Raw genomic sequence first — 21,918 nt, forward strand, 5'->3', positions numbered from 1 at the left:
TGAGTACCTCATTTCATTCCAAAAATAAACCTTAACTAACAGGGTAGGAGCTTGAATTAGGTCCAGTCATAACAGAATTCACATACCACTATAATTAATGTGCTCAGTTAAAACAAATAATTTTAGGGATTTTCATTCTCTTTTTTCATTTGCTATCTGATATTATATATGCATGTAGCTATAATTTAAAATTTGATGTCCATATATTTCATATATGTATGTGTATACATATGTAACCAAATCCTTTTCAGAAATATTTCAAATAAGGATTTTTTTCCTTAGGCAATATCTTCCTTTCATATTCTAATTGCTTTGTTTTTGTACATGTAAAAACTTTTCACTTTTATGTCATCCAAATTATCTATTTTATCTTTTCTGATTGAATTTGTCCCCTGATTGGTTAGGAACTTTATTCCTTAGCCATTGGGAAGGTTCTCTTCTAATTTTTTGTTCTATGACCTTTAATACTTAAGTTGTATATTTTTAATTTATCTCAAAGGAAACTTAAAAAATACAATCACTTCTAGGGATGCTAAATAGACAATAAATGTGCTATCTTAGTGCTAAAAACAAAATGAAAAATCATCAATTGGTATTAATATCATGCTCAATGGTCCTTAATAAAGTTGTTTGTTTACATATGTATATATGTGTGTATTATATTCAGATATGTGTGTATATTGTAGAAATATGATTCTTAAAGCTTGATGTTTTAAATTTTTTTCAATTTTAATTTTAATTTTTAATTAAATTTTTAAAAAATATCACAAAATCATAGAATTCTTTTTTTTTTGCTTTTTTGGAGGGGGGAAGGTAGGGCAATTGGGGTTAAGTGACTTGCCCAAGGTCACATGGCAAATTTTTGTGTTAAGTGTCTGAGGCCACATTTGAACTCAGGTCCTCCTGACTCCAGGGCCGGTGCTCTATTTACTGTGTCACCTAGCAGCCCCAATCATAGATTTTGTGAATTGAAAGCTACTTAAGAGATCATCCAGTCCAACCTCCCATTCACTGGTAATTACTTTTTGGAATATCACTAATGAGTTAGCTATTCAGTCATTTCAGTCATGTCTGACTCTTTGAGACTCATATGAGGTTTTCTTGGAAAAGATATGGAAGGGTTTGCCATTTCCTTCTCCAGATCATTTTATAGATGAGGAAACTGAGGCAAACAGGATTAAGGGACTTGGACCAGAGTCACATAGCTAGTAAGTGTGTGAGACCAGATTTGAACTCACAAAGATGAATCTTCCTGACTCAGGTCTGGAATTTTATCCATGGTGCAAGATAGATGCCCCAGAGTTAAAAACAGTACAACCAAATAGTGTTAAATGTCAAAGTTCACAATTCTTGCCTTAAGTCTTAAATAAAAGCGTATATTTAATCCCTTCCTCCACAAATGCTCATATTGCCCCAATTAGTCTTTGTTCCTAAAATCTGAATAGTATTATAAATGATAATATTTAGTAATCCAAATCACAGAATTTCAGAGGTAGAAGAGATACCTGAATCTATTTAGTTCAACATGTCTCAACTCTTTCAAAAGGCCTTTCTGATTCCTGTTATTGTTAGTACACCCTTACAAATGACTGTTTTTATTTTGTTTATACCCTATATTGGCTTAACTGCAATATTTTGTATATCCCTAGTGGAATCAAAATTCTTTGAGGGCAGCAACTCAAAGCCTAGGATAGTGCCTGGTACACAGAGGTGCTGAATCAATGCTTGTTGATGGATTAACTGGAACTAAATTTACTTTTCTTGCAGTCAGTACTCCTAATTTAATTCTTTGGGGTCAACTTCAAGAAATCTTTCAACTCTTTTAAGTTACACCTCATCAAATTCTTGAAGACATGTCTATTATGAATCTCCTAAGTCTAAATGAACTCCCTCTTTCTATAGATTAAACATTCTTGTTTCTTCCAAACAGAACTCACATATATAGCATGAATTCAAGGCCCTTCACCATCTTGGCTCCTCTCTTCTGGATAGCAATACAAAAAAATTCATATTTATCTACTAAGTAACTTCCATGTTGAGACTTCTTAAAGATTTAAAAACTAATAAAACATAACATTTTAGAAACAGTAAAAAAAGCAAATGCTCAAATGGCCACTTTGAAAAGTTGAAATTAATGGATACCATTTATTACTGCAATACAATAATAAAAGAAGACATTTATAGAGGAAAAAGTACTATATAGAAGTCAGTCAATTTACCCTAATCCACGGATCATAAGCTTCTCTTCCTCCTTGCCCATCCTGACACTTAGCAGAGAACGAATTTGTCCAAGGGATGCCAGCAAGTTGATGGTATCTTCCACTGAGACTCCATTTATAGTATAAGTCTTTGGTAACGCCCGAACCAAACCACCAATGCCATCATATTGGCGATGTAATAATACAAACATGGCCCTCACCAACTCAGGGTCTTCAATGACAGACTCCTGAGCCCACCGGACCATTGTCTCAGAGATCAACTGCTGAAGGGTGGCTAGGAAAATAAAACAGGAAAAAAAAAAGAGAAAGAAAGAGAAAGATTAATTCATTCCTATATATCCCTATTTACTCTCTGGTCTTTATTTTTAGTATGAAATGACTAAGAGTATTATGCATAGAAAATGATTCATAAGAGGAACTCATAAATACATATCATGGTGAATATAAACAAACCTTCCAAGTACTTTATTTTAGAAACATTAATAAAAATGTTGTCAGTTCCATACAACAGAAACTATGAATAATACATATTTAGATATATAATAATATGTAATAAAAATCTTACAACTTTTGACATCTTAAAAAATTATTAACATGTAGTTTATCCTCCTTTTGCTGCATGTATTATAGGAACACAATGGAAGCTCATATTATTGACTCACTACACATATATTCTATATTCAAAACATATTTATTAATAACATTGATGATCATTCCAAGGGGAAAAATTTATAGTCCATTTTAGGGGAGGCACAGTCATAAAATTTAAGTATTTGAAACTGTTCCAAAATTGTAGTGCTTACATTTGTGTTTTCTAATTCCAAGGTATAAAAATGTATTATCACTAGAAAGAGACTTTATATTGCCTCAAAGTTTCTTCTTGCTTTGTTTTACTTATCTTCATCCTACTAACTCTGTAATGAATATTACAAATATTAGATTTATAATTATTACCAAAGAATCAAAATTTTTTGTTTCTTTGGGAATGTTATTATTTGCAATTTATTAATACTTACATATACACACTTATCACTAAGTCCTACTCCAATGTCTCATTTTGAAAACATGACCCTGGCTTCTTAAAGGCTATACCAGTGAAGCATAAACCCTGGCATGTCCTATAAAGTCTTCAAGTGCAACCCTAGAAACCGACTGTGTTTCAGTTGAGTTTTAGTCTAACTAAATTCTAAGAGTCTCAATATCCAGGGTAAGCCAAATAGGCAATCATTTTGATTTTTGAAGGAGTTGATGCCACAGCAGCTAAGGAAATTGTCTACCAAGGTATGAGAAGTTGTAGGTACTTAACAATAGTTAAGCACTGAAGTAGAGGTATTTAGGTATTATAATATAAATCAACTGTCAGGATAACATTTCCTGTGACTCACTTTTATTTTTTTTAAAGCAATTGGTGTTAAGTAACTTGCTCAAGGTTACACGGCCAGTTATTTCTGGGTGTGGTGCTAAGTATCTGAGCCCGGATTCAATCCCCCAGGTCATCCCGACACTGGGGCTGGTGCTCTTACTCGTTGAGCCACCTGGCCGCCCCCTGTGACTCACTTTTATATTTGTATGCTCAGCACTTTTTAAAATGTCTAAGTATGCAGTAAATACAATAAGTACTTTAATAAATGCTTTTCAATTCAATTCATTCATAGGAATCATTAAATTTTGAACAATTTGGGTCTTCTAAATTGATACTTAGATGTATATAACATTATATGAAAAATAATTAGAAATGGCATGTGGGAAACAGGACATAGTATAACTGCACACACAAAATAAATTGTTATAATGTATAATGAGATAAAAGGTATACACACAAATATATTCCTTGTGTATATGTGTACATGTGGGTGTGTGGAGGCAGCTAGATGGTGCAGTGGATAGAGGGCTGGGCCTAGAATCAGGAGGAATCAAGTTCAAATCCAGCCTTAGACATTTACCAGTTGTGTGACCTTGGGAAAGGCACTTAACCCTATTTGTCTCAGTTTCCTCATAAGTTAAATGAGCTGGAGAAGGAAATTGCAAGCTACTCCAGTATCTTTGCCAAGAAAACCCAAATAGGGTCATAGAGAGTCGGACATGACTGAACAACAACAGTATGCATGTGTGTGTGCTTGTGTGTATAAACATATGTGTGTATATATATGCAAAAATCCTTTTATATATATTTTGTGTATGTGTATATATATGTATTTATGTATAAAATTTTGTGTATGTGTATAAAAATCTAAAGACCTTTTCTCACATTCCTCATACTTCTTGACTCCCTATCATCTGTAGGATCAGCTACAAAATCCTCTGTGGCATTCAAAGCCCTTTATAACCTGCCCTCCCTACACATATCTTCCCAGCCTCCTTACAGTTCCCAGTTCCCTTTTATTCCCAAGTACTTTGACCCAGGGGACACTGTCCTCCTTGCTGTTCATCTCATATAACAGTACATTGTCTTCTAGCAGAACATTTTCAGTAGCTGTCCCCCAAGCCTGGAAATCCCTGCATTCTCCTCTCTGCCTCCTACCTTCCCTGGAAGCCTTCATGTCTCACCTAGAGTTTCATTTTCTGCGAGAAGCCATTCTTGATCCTTCTTAAAACCAATTCCTTCCATCTACTGATTATTTCTAATTTATCTTGGATATATCTTTTTTTTATACATAGTTTCCCATATGTTGTTTTCCTCCACTCCCAAGAGGCTTTAAGTTTCATTAGAGTAAGGATAGTCTTTTACCTTGCTTTGTATCTAGTGATTAATAGAGAGCCAGTAGGCACTTATTAATTACTAGCTCACACACAAATATAATATGAGGAATCACCATTGAGAAAAATAATTTTATGTTATTTGCCATCTATACCAGTGTTTGCCTTGTCCCCTTTTCACCAACTCTTGCCATAAAAATCATTAATTTGCTCTCTGAAATATTAATTGCTGGTATACCACAGACTGGGTACCTATAGTAAATAGAAATGACCACTATCTGAACTGCTATGACTCTTTTGATGAAAAGGTAGGATAGAGAAGTATTTTGGCATCTGAGCAGCAGAAAATTCCAAATATATCTCCCAGAACCTCCATTTAAGAAGGTTGTTCAAGCCAATCATCCCTTCATTTCCTGCCCTGTTAAACTCTTCAGGGACTTTACTATCATGACCCTGTGTACGAGGTACCTTCCCTTTGCCCTCCATCCCTTTACAACTTCTTTTTGTTTGTTGTCTCCTCCCATTATATTGTAAGCTTCTTTTGCAAGAGACTTTTAATTTTTTTTCTTTTTGTATTTCCAGTGCTTGTTTATTGACTTACCAATGGCTTAAAACTAAACTAAGACTTTTGGATGACCCTGTATGGTATATTTTTGGTAGGAGGAAAAACTCTATTACAAACATAGAACTATATCATTCATATAAAGAGACAAGAAACAATCTTATCTAAAGCAAGAGTGTGTAAACATTATGTAGGTAAGGTATCTAGCTCATTTTGTTATTCCTCAACTTTTCCTCAGTTTTTACCATCTAATAAAAACTGGGGTTCTCTTAGTTTAAATATGTAGTTCTTAAAAAGCAACAATGAAGTTTGAAGGTCTGCTGTTTTTCAACTGATTAGCTAAAATTTAATGACTAGAAGCTGAATTTCAATTGTCATATGTTTAAATCCTTTTCTTGTTGGTACTGAGTTTCATTTCTATAACTAATGGCTGGTGAAGGAAAAATTTGCTTCAGCAAAAGCAAAAAAAAATTTGGCTGCTGTTTCCCACTTGTTTTGTCTCAAAATGTAAGAATATAGCAACTGCCCAGCAGCCTTGTCCTGTTATTTATCTTAGTTCTCCAAAGGGGCAAAAATTATAGGATGCCTCTTGTCCTTCTAGACTTTCCACTTACATATATTTCCTATGGTTTTCAGGTCTATATTAATGATTCTTTTTTTTTCTCCTCTCACAACAAGGAGGTGAATACTGATCCCTCTTGCCAAGAAATCATAAGTGTTAGTGAAAAATATTCTTACTTACAACTTTTTCAAAGTATTTTTTCTTCAATGTGATACAGTAACATTCTTTAAATAGATAAATTTGATAGCTTTTACAACAAATTAACTGAACCTAAAATGACACAATGGAGAACAAGTGGTTATAGGAAACTGCCAAATCTCATCTCTGTCCTAAGTAGCACTAAACACCACTATGTTATTTAGGAAATATGCTTAAGTCACAAAAAGAAGTAAGCAATTTTCATTGTTTTATTAAGAAGATGGAAAGAGGATTTTTGGGAAGATGGCAGAATTGGTCAGAAAATTCCAAACTCTCAAGATTTTCCCCTACAAGAGTTAAAATAGCACCTTAGGGCTAAAAAAGTATGGGTGGAGAGAAACAAGAACAGGGGCATAATCAGGGTCCTCCTGGGACAATTTGAGAAATCAGAAGAAAAATCTCAGGAGGAGGTTTGATCCTCGTGAAAAGTAAACATCTCCAGGCTAGGTTCTGTTTTAATAGCAAGTGGCAAGCCTCTGAAGCCAGCCCTAGGGTTAGTTGGTTTGAGAGGATGCTTTGGCCCCAGCCACAGGAACTTTTGCCCTCTGGGACAGTGGCAGGGAATTGGGCCGCTGAGCCCAGGAAGATCCAGGGAACCTCTGCTAACCAGGAATGCCAAGACCCAGTTGTGCTGTGAAGAGTGACAGGGGTAGAACGCACCTGGTGAGTGTAGAAGCAGTGGGGCAGAAAGCCCCTGGCTGTGGGCACTTACAGAAGGTTGGAGGTTTGGCTTTGCTTCCAGGCTACAGGGAAGAACTGAAGATCTAGGGCAAGAGGCACCATTTCCCATACCCCAGGGCTAGAGGTGATTACAAATAATTAAGCTATCATTGCAAAAAATGCACAGGCAAAGGAGAAAGAATCCAACCATGGAAACCTATTATGGGAATAGAGATGATTGGGTCAGGGTTCATCTTCAGAAGAGAATATTGCAGTAAGAAAACCCCAAAAGAGTCAATGTCAAATGGTCATCTGCCCAAAAAAGAATTCACAGATCTTTAAAAAGACTTTAAAAATCAAAAGACAGAGATGAAGGAAAAGCTAAAAAAGAAAATAAGAATAATCCAAGAAAAACAGAAAGAATAAGAAAGGAAAGTCAACCAACTAGAAAAGGAGATCAAGGATCTTAAGGAATGACACCTTGAAAATTAGAATTAGACAAAGTGAAGTCAATGAATTTATAAGATATCAAGAAACGATTAAACAAAATATGAATAATGAAAAAATGGAAGAGAAAATGAAATATCTTATAAGAAAAACAACAGATGTGGAACATAGATCAAGAAGAGAAAATATAAAAATAATTGGACTAACTGAAAGTCATGATCAAAAAAGTATCTTGACACAATAATACAAGAAATAATTAAAGAAAATTGTCCTGAAGTATTAGAACAAGGGGGAAGGCAGAAATAGAAAAAATCCATCTATCATCACTTAAAAGAGATCCTATGAGGAAAATTCTGAAACCCCCAGCTGAAGGAATAACTATTAAAAGCATCAAGATTAAAACAATTTAAATGTGATGGTACCACAATTAAAATTATACAAGACCTATCAGCAGAGACATTAAAAGGGCCACAGGTTTTGGAACACAACATTTGGGAGAGCAAAAGAACTGGAGCTCCAGCCAAAAACATCATACCCTGCAAAGTTAACTATTACCTTAAATCCCCCAAAAATGGGGGGAGGGGAAAAAAGTAAAAAAGTGCACAGCAGAGAACAAAAGAAAAAAAAGATGATGGAAGTCTTTTAGAGTTATTAAAGTCAGTATCAGAGAGTTCCCATCTCTGATTAGTCTGTAATATGATTAATTTGGGTCTCTGGAAGCTCCTGGTACCCAAGAAAGAGGAAAGGCAAGAGATTCATTTTTCCTTGTTTCTCTCTCCTTCTAGAGTTATACATTCTATTTTTAAAGTGAAATATATGCTAAAAAGAAGCATATTATGAAACTACAAACTTTTAAAATTTTTAAAAATATTAAATCAATCATGGTTTGTGAAACTTTCAAAATGTTAAAATTTATAAGAACAACATATTTAATTGAACATTATTCTTGCAGCCCAATTCACTGACAAAATTAACAACAAGTCTTAAAAGTCTGCAATCTATTTTACTACATTGTTACAAAAATTGAAAATATGCATAAGGAAAAGAGAAAACAGAGCTAACATTTAGATTGATTGTTGTAAGGTTATTTTACAATCACCTCATGCTTGAGGTCCCTTAGTTGACTCTTCAAAGTCTACTCTTTTAGGGGTTAACTAAATTCTGAAGGTTAGCTCTTGTGAGAAACTGAAATTTCATTTTTTAAAAATAATTAAGTTATTTATTTTCTTTAGCACTGTCATTTAATACTGCTTACAGGGCTTCTTACTGTCATTTTCAACTAGTTTCTCTGTTTGTTTCTTCTTTAGGTATGTCACTTTTTCTACCAAGTAAAGCAGTCGTCCTCTAATTGTTAAATCACTATTTCCATCCAGAGCACCATCTTCATCCAGTTCAATTCCTAAAATATAAAATCCAGAAGAGAAATACAAATAAGGTATCTTTTGAAACAGAAACTGGCTGCAGACTCTGCTATCTATTTTAGGTGAAAGTGATTTTCACCAGCATGGAACACAACTGTCACTCATAACCAGGGTTATGATCAAAACTTTAGTTCAGGGAACTATGCAACCTTCCCACTATGAGATCATACTAGCTTAGATCACATCTTTGCCTCTTTAGAGCATGATATTCACCTGCAGTTTCCTGACTCCCTTATGACTATGATTTTCTTGTTATCAAAATAGGAAGTATACATAATGCACTTAAGAAATCTTTAAGTTCTATATCAAGGTCAGTTATTATCATTATTGTTATGAAAATCACCTATGAGTTCAGAGTTATAGCAGACAATGTGAATCAGGCAGAAGATCCTACCATTATTCTAGGATGTTCCTCAACCATATATGAACTGGTGCTACTGATACCATGTTTAATGATTCTCTGCCAACCCTGACTCTGGACCCTTTCCCCACATCTATTTTACCCCTACCTACAAAGAGTCTAGAACCTTCTGGCTCCTCAAGCTCAAATTTTGTCTATTCCCCTCCAATCTTCAAAATTATCTCTCACATCTCCTCTCTACCAATCAACTTTCAGTTGATTTCTTTGCCTTTCAGTAATTCAGGTGAACAGAGTTAGTTAGGTGTTAGTAAGAAAGCAGTCTGGTTATCCAATTTAAGTAATTTACATTAAAGGATCCATGAATGACAATCTTAAAAATCTGGGGTACATTTTAATTTTACAAGAGGAACTAAGCAAATATAATGAATCTTTAATTGTTGTAATATATATGGCAAGTGTTTTAGAAGAGGGTCCTATATAGCCAACATGATACCCACAATGGCTGCTATGAGTATACAGGCATATTTCCAGGTCTGAATTGCAAGATATAACAGACTCTTCTTCCAAGACAAAACCAGGATATTTATTCATATACCAGAAAGCCAAATCCACCATAGTAATAAAGAAGTTGGTATGCATTGCCAATGCAGAGAGCACCACCATCCCCAAGTCTTCCCTCTGTCTCCCCACAAACAAGCTCCTTTAGGCAAAAACCCCACTCTCACACATTATACCTGCTCTGCCTCAGCTGTCTCTTCAGCTCTGCCTCATTCTCTCCCAGCTCTCAGAAGTCTCCTCTCAGTTCTCAAAAGTCTCCCTTAGTTCTTAGAGGTCTCTTCTCTTCATTTCCTTCTTTTCAATGCTGACTTGCCGTCTCAATGTTGGCTCCCTTAATGTCTGCTCTCTCAAACCACCAGCTGTCTTTTTATATAGTTCTCATCAGTATTTGATTGGATAAAACTCAATACCCATGTCTGATTGGCTAGAACTCAATCCAGTAAAAAGCCCATGTTGCTTGTCTTTACAGGTCCTTTCAATACTCCTTAGCTCCTGCCCTCCATTTTACCTCCATCAACTAGGAATAGTGGTCAGCTATTTTGCAAAATACTTCTAAAAGGTTTATGGTCACATATGGACACAAATAGAATGAAATGTTGTTTTCAATATGCTGAAGAATATGTTTTACAGAAATTCATTTCAAAACAAACTGTTTGAAATTCAGAATATATATTCTGGTAGAAACAACATTACAGTTTCTGGGATAGCCCATAAAAATCTATTTTTTTTTCATAATAAGGCTCAGTTATGGCATTAAGAGCACTATAAAATCTAACCAGAATTTAGAGTAACCTTTCAGGGGGAAAAATAGTTCCAAGTTTTAACTAGATACCACAGAAACACATCTCCCCTAATGCAATCTTAAAAATAGGAATAATAAGTCTTCCTGTATTTCACACAGGGTCACATAAGCAGCTGTAGAACTCCTCAAGCTCATGCAGCAGCAGGGGTAGGGAACAGCACATAAAGGAGAATTTATGGTCTAGAATGAATTGTTGAATGCATAGATATATAACAATGTAAATCTAACAGTAGGCAGCAAGTCTGTCTTATACATACAAAATCAATGCTATCTAGCTATTTCTTAACTTTCCTACTATTAATAAGCTACCAATCTGTATCAATGGAGGAAGTTTCCAAATGAAGAATTCCCCAACCTAATAACATCACAACTCTGGACAAAAATATTGTTCTAAATCTCATGAGAGATAATTTTGTAATACTGAGAAAAGGGATGAGATTTAAGTATAAATATCCAACATTCTCCTCATAAAAGAAATATATACACAACAAATTCCAGTAATAAATACCAAAAGTAGAAGAAATACAATTATGATGTTAGCTATCCATGCCTTGGGATTACTTCTAACAATCTTGATTAGTGTATTTTACTGTGTTTCTACAAACTGTTTAGGGGAAACTGCAGTATAATTTTACAATAAAATTCAAAATTTTAAAACAAAAGCATGGTGAATTAAAATAATGACCCTTGAAAATACTACATTATGTATAAAGAAAAAAAATGTGAATGAATTATCTGGCAAGTTAAGCTATTAGAGTATTCCAAAATAAAATTGTAATTGAAAGAAAATATTTATATCTTTCTTACTAAACTGTACATATCATTAGAATTGTAAAAAATGTTAAAATTTATTAACTTTAAAATCGGCTTTATATAAAGTGACGCTACTAGTATCAACAAGCAATTAAGTGCCAAATCCGTGTTAAGTACAAGGGTACAAAGAAAGAATACAACATTACCACAATGTGTCATTAAATCTTCATGGAAGTCTAAGAGTTGGTCCCTAATGTCTTCTGGACATGGACATTCATTTTTCTCATCCTTAAAATTCAGGAGCATATTGATCTGACAGGAAGATAAAAGAAAAAATGTGAAAAGAGAATAATATCCTAAAATATTTTAGAATAGATATGAGGAAACAAACTTCAAAGGAAAAACAAGGAAATATATTTTAACCACATAAAGGATTAAGAGTTTTCAAAATCTGTTGCATATACAACTTAATTCTTGCCCACTTGGTTATTATCAAAGGAAGCCAGCTTATGAAAAAGATCACACAAGCTCAAATTATTTCAAAGCTTCATAATACTGAAGAGTGCTCATTTGGAATTAGCTTTGTTTTTCCCTAACTCCAATCTGCTAAAGTCATTTGAACTTTCAGAATATTTAAATTCAGTAATATAATCAAGGGGAAGCTAGGTAGCACAGTGGATAGAACTGGGCTGAGAAGCAGGAATACTCAACTTGTTGAGTTCAAATACTCCTCAGACACTGTGTGACCCTGAACACATAACTTAACCCTGGCTTGCCTCTGTCCCTCATCCATAAAATGAGCTAAAGAAGGAAATGGCAAACCACTCCAGTATCTTTGCCAAGAAAATTCCAAATGGGATCAAGCAGAGTTGAATACAACTGAAACAACTCAACAACAAAATAAGCAAATGTGATTTGTTTCATTGTGCCTCTGTAACACCAAGCACAGACAACTTCCAGGTTCTGATTATGGGCATAGCAAACTCCATTTATTCAGTAACAGATTAAGGTAAAACATCCACAGAAAATCAAAATCAAAATCAAAATACAGGGTAACTCAGTCATTTAGTAAGTTCTCAATTCAATCACAAAGTACTAAGGTCCAAGTACTCCACCCTGGGAAGTACAATCATTTAGTCAATCACAAAGTCTTCTCTCTATTCAACTGGAGATTGGTTTCCAGTCATAAACAAAGTACAATCATTTGGTCAATGACAAAATATAAAAGTCATCTACCCCTGGATCACAACCGAATTACAATACCATCCATCACCACCAAGCATCCTTTCAAAGGGGTAGTGGAGAACACAAAGGCCATCTACCCCTAAGCCATAACAAGTTTACAATATCATCACAGCATTCAGTACCCAAGAAGAGGACTTTGCTTCATCTTGACCAGAGGCAAATTCTCAGCAATCTCTGTTCCTGGGGACACAAAGCTTAACAAAGCCACAATATACATTTCCAGGGTCCTCATCAATTCACTCTCTGCCTGCAGAACAGTCTCAGGACCTCTGAAAACATTAGCAAGACCCTCTTCAAAGATTTTGGCACCACAGTTATGCCTCATCAGTTCTCAGCAGCTTCAGGTGGCAGTTCTCAAAAGTCATGTGGGCAGCTCCAACTGGCCCTCAGCAATCTGGGTGGCTTTGGCTGGCAGTTCTATCTCTCTCTCTCTCTCTCTCTGTCTCTCTCTCTCTCTGTCTCTCTCTCTCTGTCTCTCTCTCTCTGTCTGTCTCTCTCTCTCTCTGTCTCTCTCTCTGTCTGTCTGTCTGTCTGCCTCTCTGCCTCTCTGCCTCTCTCTCTCTCTCTCTGTCTCTCTGTCTCTCTCTCTCTCTGTCTCTCTCTCTCTGTCTCTCTCTCTCTCTGTCTCTCTCTCTCTCTCTCTCTGTCTCTCTCTCTCTCTCTGTCTCTCTCTCTCTCTCTCTCTCTCTCTCTCTGCCTCCATGATGTTGATCCCAAAAGTTCTTCTGGTCTCTCTCTGCTTGGGCCTCTCTCTAAATCCATGGCACCAGCTCCTCTCAGTTCAGCCCCCTCTCTTCCCTTCAACAAATCCATCCCACAAGTGGGATTCAAAAGCTCTGGGTTTTAACACAACTGGAAAACCAAGCTAATACAAGGGGATCTTTAAATTCCATTACCATTACAGCTTCCTCTCAGTTTCCATGACAGTATCAACTAATTTTCATTAAGTCCTGTTGCAAATTTGCGCCCAAAATTTTCTCTGCAAGATTAAAGGACTTTAAAGTAATTTGTGTTCATAGTATTGTACCTGGTTTTTCCATTGCCCAACCTCAGCCCTCTCTCAGGGAAGTGAGCAGACTGCCAGGTCACTTCCACCCTCCCCCAAAGGATGTCCACCCTTACCCAAGCAGCCCACTTTCACAGAGGTGGGCAGGCTTCCGGGTCAGTGAGACTTGGCACCAGAGGGAATTTCGAGGTGTGTACTGACCAATCACTGTTTTTGGACTCTGCAAGTTTCTGCTTATATAATACCTAACTGTTGGCCACCTAGCATCCCTTTAAAAACTGAGGCTTTACATGAGATTGCTACTGTAAGACCTGGGACGGTGGGGTGGTACCTTGTCAGCCCGCCATGTGACCTGATCAGCCAACATGGTGTATAATAAAGGGTCCAATTCTAAATTGTTTCTTGGGTCTTGTTTGCATTTTCTGGGTACAACGATAGTAAGTAAAGCCTCAAAAAGGCAAGCATTGCAAGAACACAAGACAACAACCCCAAAGACAAAAGTAATGTGAAGAAATTATTACATCAGAGCACAAAGCACATTATATAATGTACAGCTTAATTCCTCATGACATAGATCTGAATGAACTATACCAGGTGTAGAAAAGAGGAATTTTCATTTCAGCTGGCTGGATTGTACCTGCTCTTGAGGTGGAGATCGAAATTCCTTTGTTTTCCTAGCTGTTAATGCTGCAGACATGTTTAAGGCTTGCATAACTTCATTATATCGAAAACGCTGATTATCTTGAAGTTTAGCTACAAAATCATCTGAGAAGGCAACGATGGCTTCTATCCTGTGCCGTACCTGGCAATCACAAAGGTACTGAAGTAGAAGACACATCTGAAAAGACAAGAAGACCATTACATATAATTTCTTCCTTTATAAAGATTAAAACTATTGCATGGATTTTATGTAATACTGAAGTGTGTATGTATGTGTGTAATTACATGTGTGCATGTGCTTAATATATGTGTATATATGTATATAATACATAAAACTATATACCCACACATTACAGCCCATGTAAGGTAGAGATCTGCCTATTCATAGACTGATATTGTCCAAGTTCAGAAAACTATTTAGTGTCACTCAACAGCAATTGTGATATTAATACATGGAAGAAGCTCTTTAACAAAAATATCATATTGTCTCTGGAGATGAAAATAGAACAGAATAATGAACTTTATAGAAGGTACTTCCAAAATAGTAAGACAGCTTTTATGTAATGATTTTACACATTTTTGTGCAAAATAAATTTGCCATTTAAAAAAGCCACGTATCTCTGGGAATGGGAAGATATATTCTAACTTCATGTATTTCTAATTAGCTAACATATCGAGTAATATTATTTTCCAAAGCTAAAGGAAGAAAACTGGAAATTATTAATAAGAGAGGGTAACTAAGACTATATTTTGTTATCTTCCTGATGCCTTTCCCCCAAAAAAACAGTAACAGAGAAACTTTGACAGTTTTAGAGCATCAGAGAAGATAAAAGTTCCTCTCTCTACCCTTATTAATGAAATTAAACATCATTACTTGCCTATTTCAGGTATGATACCATCTTGCATGATCAAAATATCAACTTAACTTCTAGGATCATATATAAATTTTTTCTGCTGTTTAAATCCCTTCACAACCTGGCCCAAATCTACCTTTCCAGCCCTGAAACACATTACTTGGCTTCATGTCATACAGCCAAACCTGCCTTCATGTATCAACAACCCAGCTAAACTGGCCTTTTTTACTGTATCTCATACTCTATACTCCACTTCCCATTTCAGCATGGGGGACAGCCAGTGCAAAGGCCTATGTCTGGGCCTTTGCACTGGCTGTCCCTCCATACCAAGAATTTTTTCTTTCCTCAACCTACACCTATTAGAGTTCTCTAATTTCCTTCAAGTCTAAGCTCAGATATCACCTTCCATATAAAGTCTTTTCTGATTTCCCAATTACTAGTGCCTTTTTTCAAAATTACTTTGTATGTATATTTTTATACCTCTATATGTATATGCATAGTCTGTTTCATCTTTATTTCCACAGTACTTGGCAAAGTATTGGTGTAATACATACATACATACATACACACACATTCACACACACGATTTCACATATACATCAGAATTTTGACAATCCATTACAAGAGAGGGTTAAAATAAAAATTTTAAATCATATGGGGAGAATTACAGAGAAATTTTTCTAAATTCTATAAAATTACCTGCAATTTAACAGGCTCAGGAAGTTTCATCTGAAGCAATCCTTCCTTGGGTATCTTTTCTCCTTTGGTTTCTTCTTCACTTCCTCTGTCCAACACTGGATCTTCAATGCTAAGTTCCTTCTCCAGCACTTCATTCTCTTCCCCCTGATTGGCAGCTTCTTTAAAAACACTGGGCTCAATCAACCGCAAAATATGTTTCAAATCCTCATTATTAAATATCCCCATGATTAGTAGGGTGTAGAAAAGTTTAATGAGAGGTACAAAGAGGAATTCAGTGGTCCCTCCTACTGGGTCCCGAGCATGGAGGCTGCCCTCCTTAACTGCTTCTGTCAGCATCTGTATGGTCTTGGATTTTAAGATGTCCAGTGGGAACTCAGGGCTATATTGGTAGTACTCATTACTAACACTTACAAAACTGGGAGATGAAAACTGCATCCTTGGCCGCAGGGAAGTACTGAGGCCTATCCCTGGGAGACCATGCTTTTTGTTCTCATCAGGGAAAAGGGTGATACTCTTTGTCTCATCTGTCATGGGGACAATGAATTCATTGTTCATCATCAGCCTGGCTGTAGCATAGGAGCTAAGGTGAATGTCAATCAGCAGGTCATAATAGCCTGTGCGCAAAAGGCCTGGCATGTACTTGTTCTCAATAGCATAGAGAAGCTGGGGTTCATCCACGTGGCTGCATAAAGCATGAGCCACTCTGTTGTTCCCAAGAGCACAGACAGCTGAGTACAAGCGGAGAGTATGATAGTGAAACTTCAACAATTCCTCTTGTTCCGTCAATTCTAATATATCTACAGACCTGTAAAAGGTTATGGGTATTAGCAACAAGCTTAAAGAAATATATTAAAAATCCTGCATTAGAGAAAAAATTTGGGAACAGTAAATATAAAGTTATTTATTTAGATATTAATATAGTTTCAATATCAGCACATGAGGTCACTATTTTTGATAAAGAATGAAAATTCAAACTTCTAAAAATATATATTAAAGAGTATTTATTCATATTATAAAAGATGCATTTTTTTTAAAAGGAAATAGCCCAGGTACCATCTGAATAATGTCATCTTCTCACTAATTAGAGATATGCTATCACTGACATTTTAAAAGTTATTTGTGCATATGCCATACCTATTTCCCTGCTAGACTTCAACCTCCATGAAGGTGGAGTCTACATCTTAGCCAATCCTCATATTTTTCCTAGTGATTAGTGTTCTTCATGTAATACGCACTTTGCAAAATCTTTGTTGAAATGAATTTTCAAAATGCATCTGAAGGTAGTTAAAGAATAAATTTAGTAGGGCCAGCTAGGTGGTGCAGTGAGTAAGAGCGCTGCCCCCAGAGTCAGGAGGACCCAGGTTCGGTTCCGGACTCAGATACTTAACAGGCGCCCCCACCCAAAAAAAAATAAAAACTAGCCATGTGATCTTGGGCAAGTTACTAAACCCCAATTGCCCTCCGAAAGGGAAAAAAAAAAGAATAAATTTAGTCAATATCTACTCTAAGCCCTTTTGGTAGCCAGACAAATGGAAGCAAATCTGCATCTTCTTTATTATAACATACCTATTATATATGCCCAAATTCTGCCTAAAGTGGAATCTTTGCTCTTCATCCAGAACTGATCTGAATACTAATATGGTTCCTTTCGGAAAACCAAAAATTGAGCTGAGAGGGTCTGAGCTTTTAAACTTAAAGGGTTTTATCACACTCTATATTACAAGAAACAACTTAATTCATTATAAAAACAATAATTTTTAAAGTTTCAATTTTATTAATTGAATTATTAAACAAAATACAGATAAGGTAGGAACATAGGGTTGGGGAAAGACACTGATCTTACTGAGATCCCAATTCACTTGGGAAATCCCAAGTGAGGAAACTTCCTCTCCCAATAGGAATCAGCATCTTCTCTGTCATTTATAATCTCAGAGAGGGGCCTAGAGCACTGGGAGGTTTAGTGATTTGTCCAGGATAATACAGACTATATTTACCAGAGGTGGGAAAATATGTTTGCAATTTCTGCTTCTATCATATAAAAAATATTTGACTCTAATTAAAATACACATAAACAAACATTAACACTTACCCCAAATTGAAAGAAGCAAAATCATTAGAATTTCAAAGCTGAAGAAAAGTGTTATAATCAAAATAAAGGGACATCAGTAATGTACCTGGCTCCAACAAGAGTATATATAAACCTCCAAAGATAATTATTTAATACAATGGGTAGATCCATGTGGTAATAATACTTCTAAAATAGTTTTATGATGTAAAACCTCTAAAAGAGACTCCCAGTTTTAAAGTTATTGAAATTGAGATTGTCTCCTATAGTTGCTCAAGCAAAAGAAAACAGACATGTATTACTTCACATCTTTACTTTTCAATCCTAGATCTTAACCCAGAGTTTATCTCTTCTATCACAGCAGGTACTTGTAGATTTTATATATGTTGTTAAGAGATTAGAGGTAAAATGACAGCAATCATTTTCTAAGTCTCCAGCACAGTTAATAAATGTATGTTAAATTGAATTTAAACAAACTGAATTTTTTTACTCAGCATTTCATTGGAAAAATCAAATTCCAATTTGACTCAAAGAAAAGAGTCTTATCAGTCAAAGGTAATTAAGAGTGTTTATTTTATTTTGTTTTGCCTTTTATAAAAAAACATTTCCCCCCAAAAAGTTCAAGGCTCTTATGTAAAAAACAAACAAACAAACAAAAACAACCTGTTCTCTTCTGGGATGTGAAGGGACATGAACTGCAAAGGATCCACACACTGCACTAGCCAGCCTTGGCGTTCACTGATTCGGGAAACATCCACTTTAAGAAACTGGTTTGGCATCCTGCTCCAAAGAACATGTGTGAGAAATTGCACATGGAGGCGTGGAGGGCACTGTGGGATGGGGTTTTTATGCTCACTCTTGAATAATCCAGCTGACAGTGGCATTACATTCTGAGAAAAGCAAAGTAGAGGAAAAGATCATTTAAATATTTCTGCAATCTAACAGTAGCTGACATTTACATAACATTTAATATTCCACAAAGGACATTTTTCACAACACTGTGAGGCTAGTAGTGCATGTATTATCCCTTCTTTTGAAAGTGGGTCAAGTGGGACTCAGTTTAAATATCTGACTATAGCTACATGGCTTGGGACAGATGTCATAACATTTTTCAGTCATATCTGACTCTTCATGAACCCATCTGGTGTTTTCTTGGCAAAGATACTGGAGTAGTTTGCCATTTCCTTCTCCAGTACATTTTTACAGATGAGGAAACTAAGTTAAGTGACTTGCCCAGGGTCACACAGCTGATAAGTGTCAAGGCCAGATTTGAACTTAGTAAGATGAGCCTTTCTGACCTCAGGCCTGGCACTGTATACATTGTGCCATCTAGCTGCCTGTTTGCGAAAGAGCTGTGGCTCAAATCCTATCAGACTCTAAGGTCTTCAAGAACAGAAGCTATAAATTATATTTGTTTTTGTAACTAATACTAATTTATTTTCATATAGAAAGTTACTCTCAATTTTGATAGGGTTTTGTTTGACTGGGTCTCAGAAGGAAGAAACAGAAACCTAAGGTAGAACCTATAGAGAAAGATTTGGAGATTGATGCAAGAAAAAAAAAAACTTCCTAAAAAGTTCAAGGCTGCAATTCGATGTCTCAATAAGTTATAAGATTCCTAGAAGATAACTAGAAGTCTTCTTGCAAGGAGACTAATGTTCAGATATGAGTTAAATCAGTCAACCAGCATTTACCAAGAACCTACTAAGCCTGGCATCATGCCTTCAACCACCCTGCACAATGGAAAAGAGACTACAGTGGGGAGATGAGGTAAGAAAAGCAATGAGGAGGCTGTTGTAATAATCTAGGTTAGATATGAAGAAAGGCTAAACTATAGTGATTATAATATCATCTACCTCAAGGGTTGCTGTGAGGATCAGTCAACAAATATTCATTAAGTACTTACTAGGTACAAGCACTGTACTAAAAGTTAAGAATACACAGAGAGGAAAAAACATGATTCTGCTCAAGACAAGTTTACATTCCAATGGGGAAGTCAATATGCCAATAGTCAATGCATACAAGATGTATGTACTTGGAAGGGACTAGTACTAGAAGGTCTAGGAAAGGCCTCCTGCAGAAATTAGGTTATAACCTGAGTCTTTTTTTTTTTTTTTTTTTGCCTTTTGGAGGCCATTTGGGGTTAAGTAACTTGCCTAAGGTTACACGGCTAATGTGTGTGTGTGTGTGTGTGTGTGCGTGCGTGCGTGCGTGTGTGTGTGTGTGTGTGTGTGTGTGTGTGTGTGTTAAGTGTCTGAGGCCGGAACCAAACTTGGGTCCTCCTGACTCAGGGGCAAGAGCTTTACTCACTGCGCCACCTAGCCGCCCCTTATAACCTCAGTCTTAAAAGAAACCAGGGAAGTTATGAACTGGAGGTGATGAGGGAAGTCATTCCAGGCACGGGGAACAGCCAGTAAAAAGGAACAGAGTTGGGAAATACAGTGTTGTATGAAAAGAATGTCATATAGGCCAGGATAACTTGATCATTGACAGTGTAGAGGGAAAAAAGTATAAGACTGGAAAATAGAGTAGTGCCAAGTTATCAAGGTCTTTAAATGGAAAGAGAGGATATTATATTTCAACTTAGAAAAATAAGAAACTACTGAGGTTTACTGGATAAGGGGTGTCATGGTGAGATGCGCACTTCAGAAAGATCATTTTGGTAGCCAAGTGGAAAACAGATAAGAGTGGTCAAAGACTTGAGGTAGAACAATCAATCAGAAGGCTATTGCAAAAGTTTAATAAGCAAAAGGTGATAAGGGCCTGAACTAGGGTGGTGGCTGTGTGAGTTGAAAGAAAAGACATACATAAGAAGGTAAAAACAAAAAGATGAGATAATGCAGATCCCAAAAATCTTAGTGCAATTTTAATCTATTAAATTTTATTGGCTGTATGGTATGAGTACAAATAAGGAGTCAAGGATGACACTGAGGTTGTAAACCCAAGTGACTGGAAAGATGATGGTACTCTTGATGGTAATAGGGAATGTGAGAAGAGGGGAGGATTTGAGAGAAAAATATAACAAGTTATGTTTTGGACATATTAAGTTTGATATGCCTATGAGATATACAAAATGAGATGTCCAAAAGGCAATTGGTGATACAGGACTAGGGAAACAATGAGGTCAGATATACACATCTGGTAATTATCTGCATAAAGATGATAACTGAACTCATGTGAGTGGAGAGAACTGGGCAGACCTTAGAGAATACCCATGGTTAATGTGCATGACTGAGATGAAGATCTAGCAAAAGAGACTAAGGAGTGGTCAGACAAGTAGGTAGAAAACCAGGAGAGTGCAGTATTGCAAAAACTTAAGGAAGAGGGAGAGTAACCACAGGAAGCAGGTGTCAAATAGTGTCAAAATACATAAATAGGTTATGGATGAAGACTGAGAAAATGTCATCAAATTTGGCAATTAAATCGCTGGTAACTTTGCAGAAAATAGTTTCAGTTGAATGATGAAGTTGAGACAGAAGTGGAGGACATTTTCACTGATATAGGAGACATTTGGGTGAGAGAAATAACTACAAATACAGGTTAATACCTTCTCCTGCAATTTAAAGTCTTAGAGAAAGTTTCCTAGAGCCATGAGAGACTAAATGATTTGCCTAGCCACTGTAGGGACTTGAAACACAGCCAGCTTTCTATTCCCTAAAAAATAATATGCACATTCAGTCTTGCCCTTAATGTTTTCAATTTTTTCCTACTCTTAGTGATCTGAAAATTATAAAAAATCACTGAATAATTAATGAAAGTCAATGTTTCTAAATTTTATTATACTCTCCAAATTCTTAAGTCAGATGTATTTCATGTATAAACTTTTCTCTAGAAATTAAGCATTATCAATAGTTACACTTAATTTTTCAGGTCAATAAAACCAGTTCTTCTTTAGATCTTGGAAATACCAATGGCGCTCCAATGTAGCCTTTTCCAATGTGTGGTCTGGGGTCCCCCATTTTCATAATAATGCTAAGATATCTTAATTTATATTATGGTAAAAAGAAATATAATCCACATAAACAAAAGTTCATGGCGGGGGAGGGGGAAATGGAAGGGAAGGAGGCTTTCAATAATTTTTAGGTCTATGAAGGGGTACTTAAAGCAAAAAATTTGAGAACTGCTACCCTCATGTATGCATTCAGGAGC

The 21,918-nt window shown here is 36.0% G+C and overlaps 1 protein-coding gene across 1 annotated transcript in view; it reads right to left on the reverse strand.

Annotated features, from left to right (window-relative positions):
* Window positions 1–21,918, reverse strand: part of RYR2 (ryanodine receptor 2) — an 864,696-nt gene that overhangs the window by 294,531 nt on the left and 548,247 nt on the right. The window contains exons 35-40 of the mRNA XM_069064486.1: window positions 18,433–18,659; window positions 15,705–16,509; window positions 14,129–14,329; window positions 11,447–11,552; window positions 8,601–8,744; window positions 2,220–2,493 (exon numbers count right to left, since the gene is read on the reverse strand). Of these exons, the coding sequence (XP_068920587.1) occupies window positions 2,220–2,493; window positions 8,601–8,744; window positions 11,447–11,552; window positions 14,129–14,329; window positions 15,705–16,509; window positions 18,433–18,659 (1,757 nt within the window). The remainder of the gene's footprint in view (window positions 1–2,219; window positions 2,494–8,600; window positions 8,745–11,446; window positions 11,553–14,128; window positions 14,330–15,704; window positions 16,510–18,432; window positions 18,660–21,918) is intronic.

This window comes from Petaurus breviceps, unplaced genomic scaffold (genome assembly GCF_028583685.1).
Source record: "Petaurus breviceps papuanus isolate PSGF00001 unplaced genomic scaffold, PetGlider_PUasm1.0 90633, whole genome shotgun sequence".
Taxonomy (NCBI): Eukaryota; Metazoa; Chordata; class Mammalia; order Diprotodontia; family Petauridae; genus Petaurus; species Petaurus breviceps.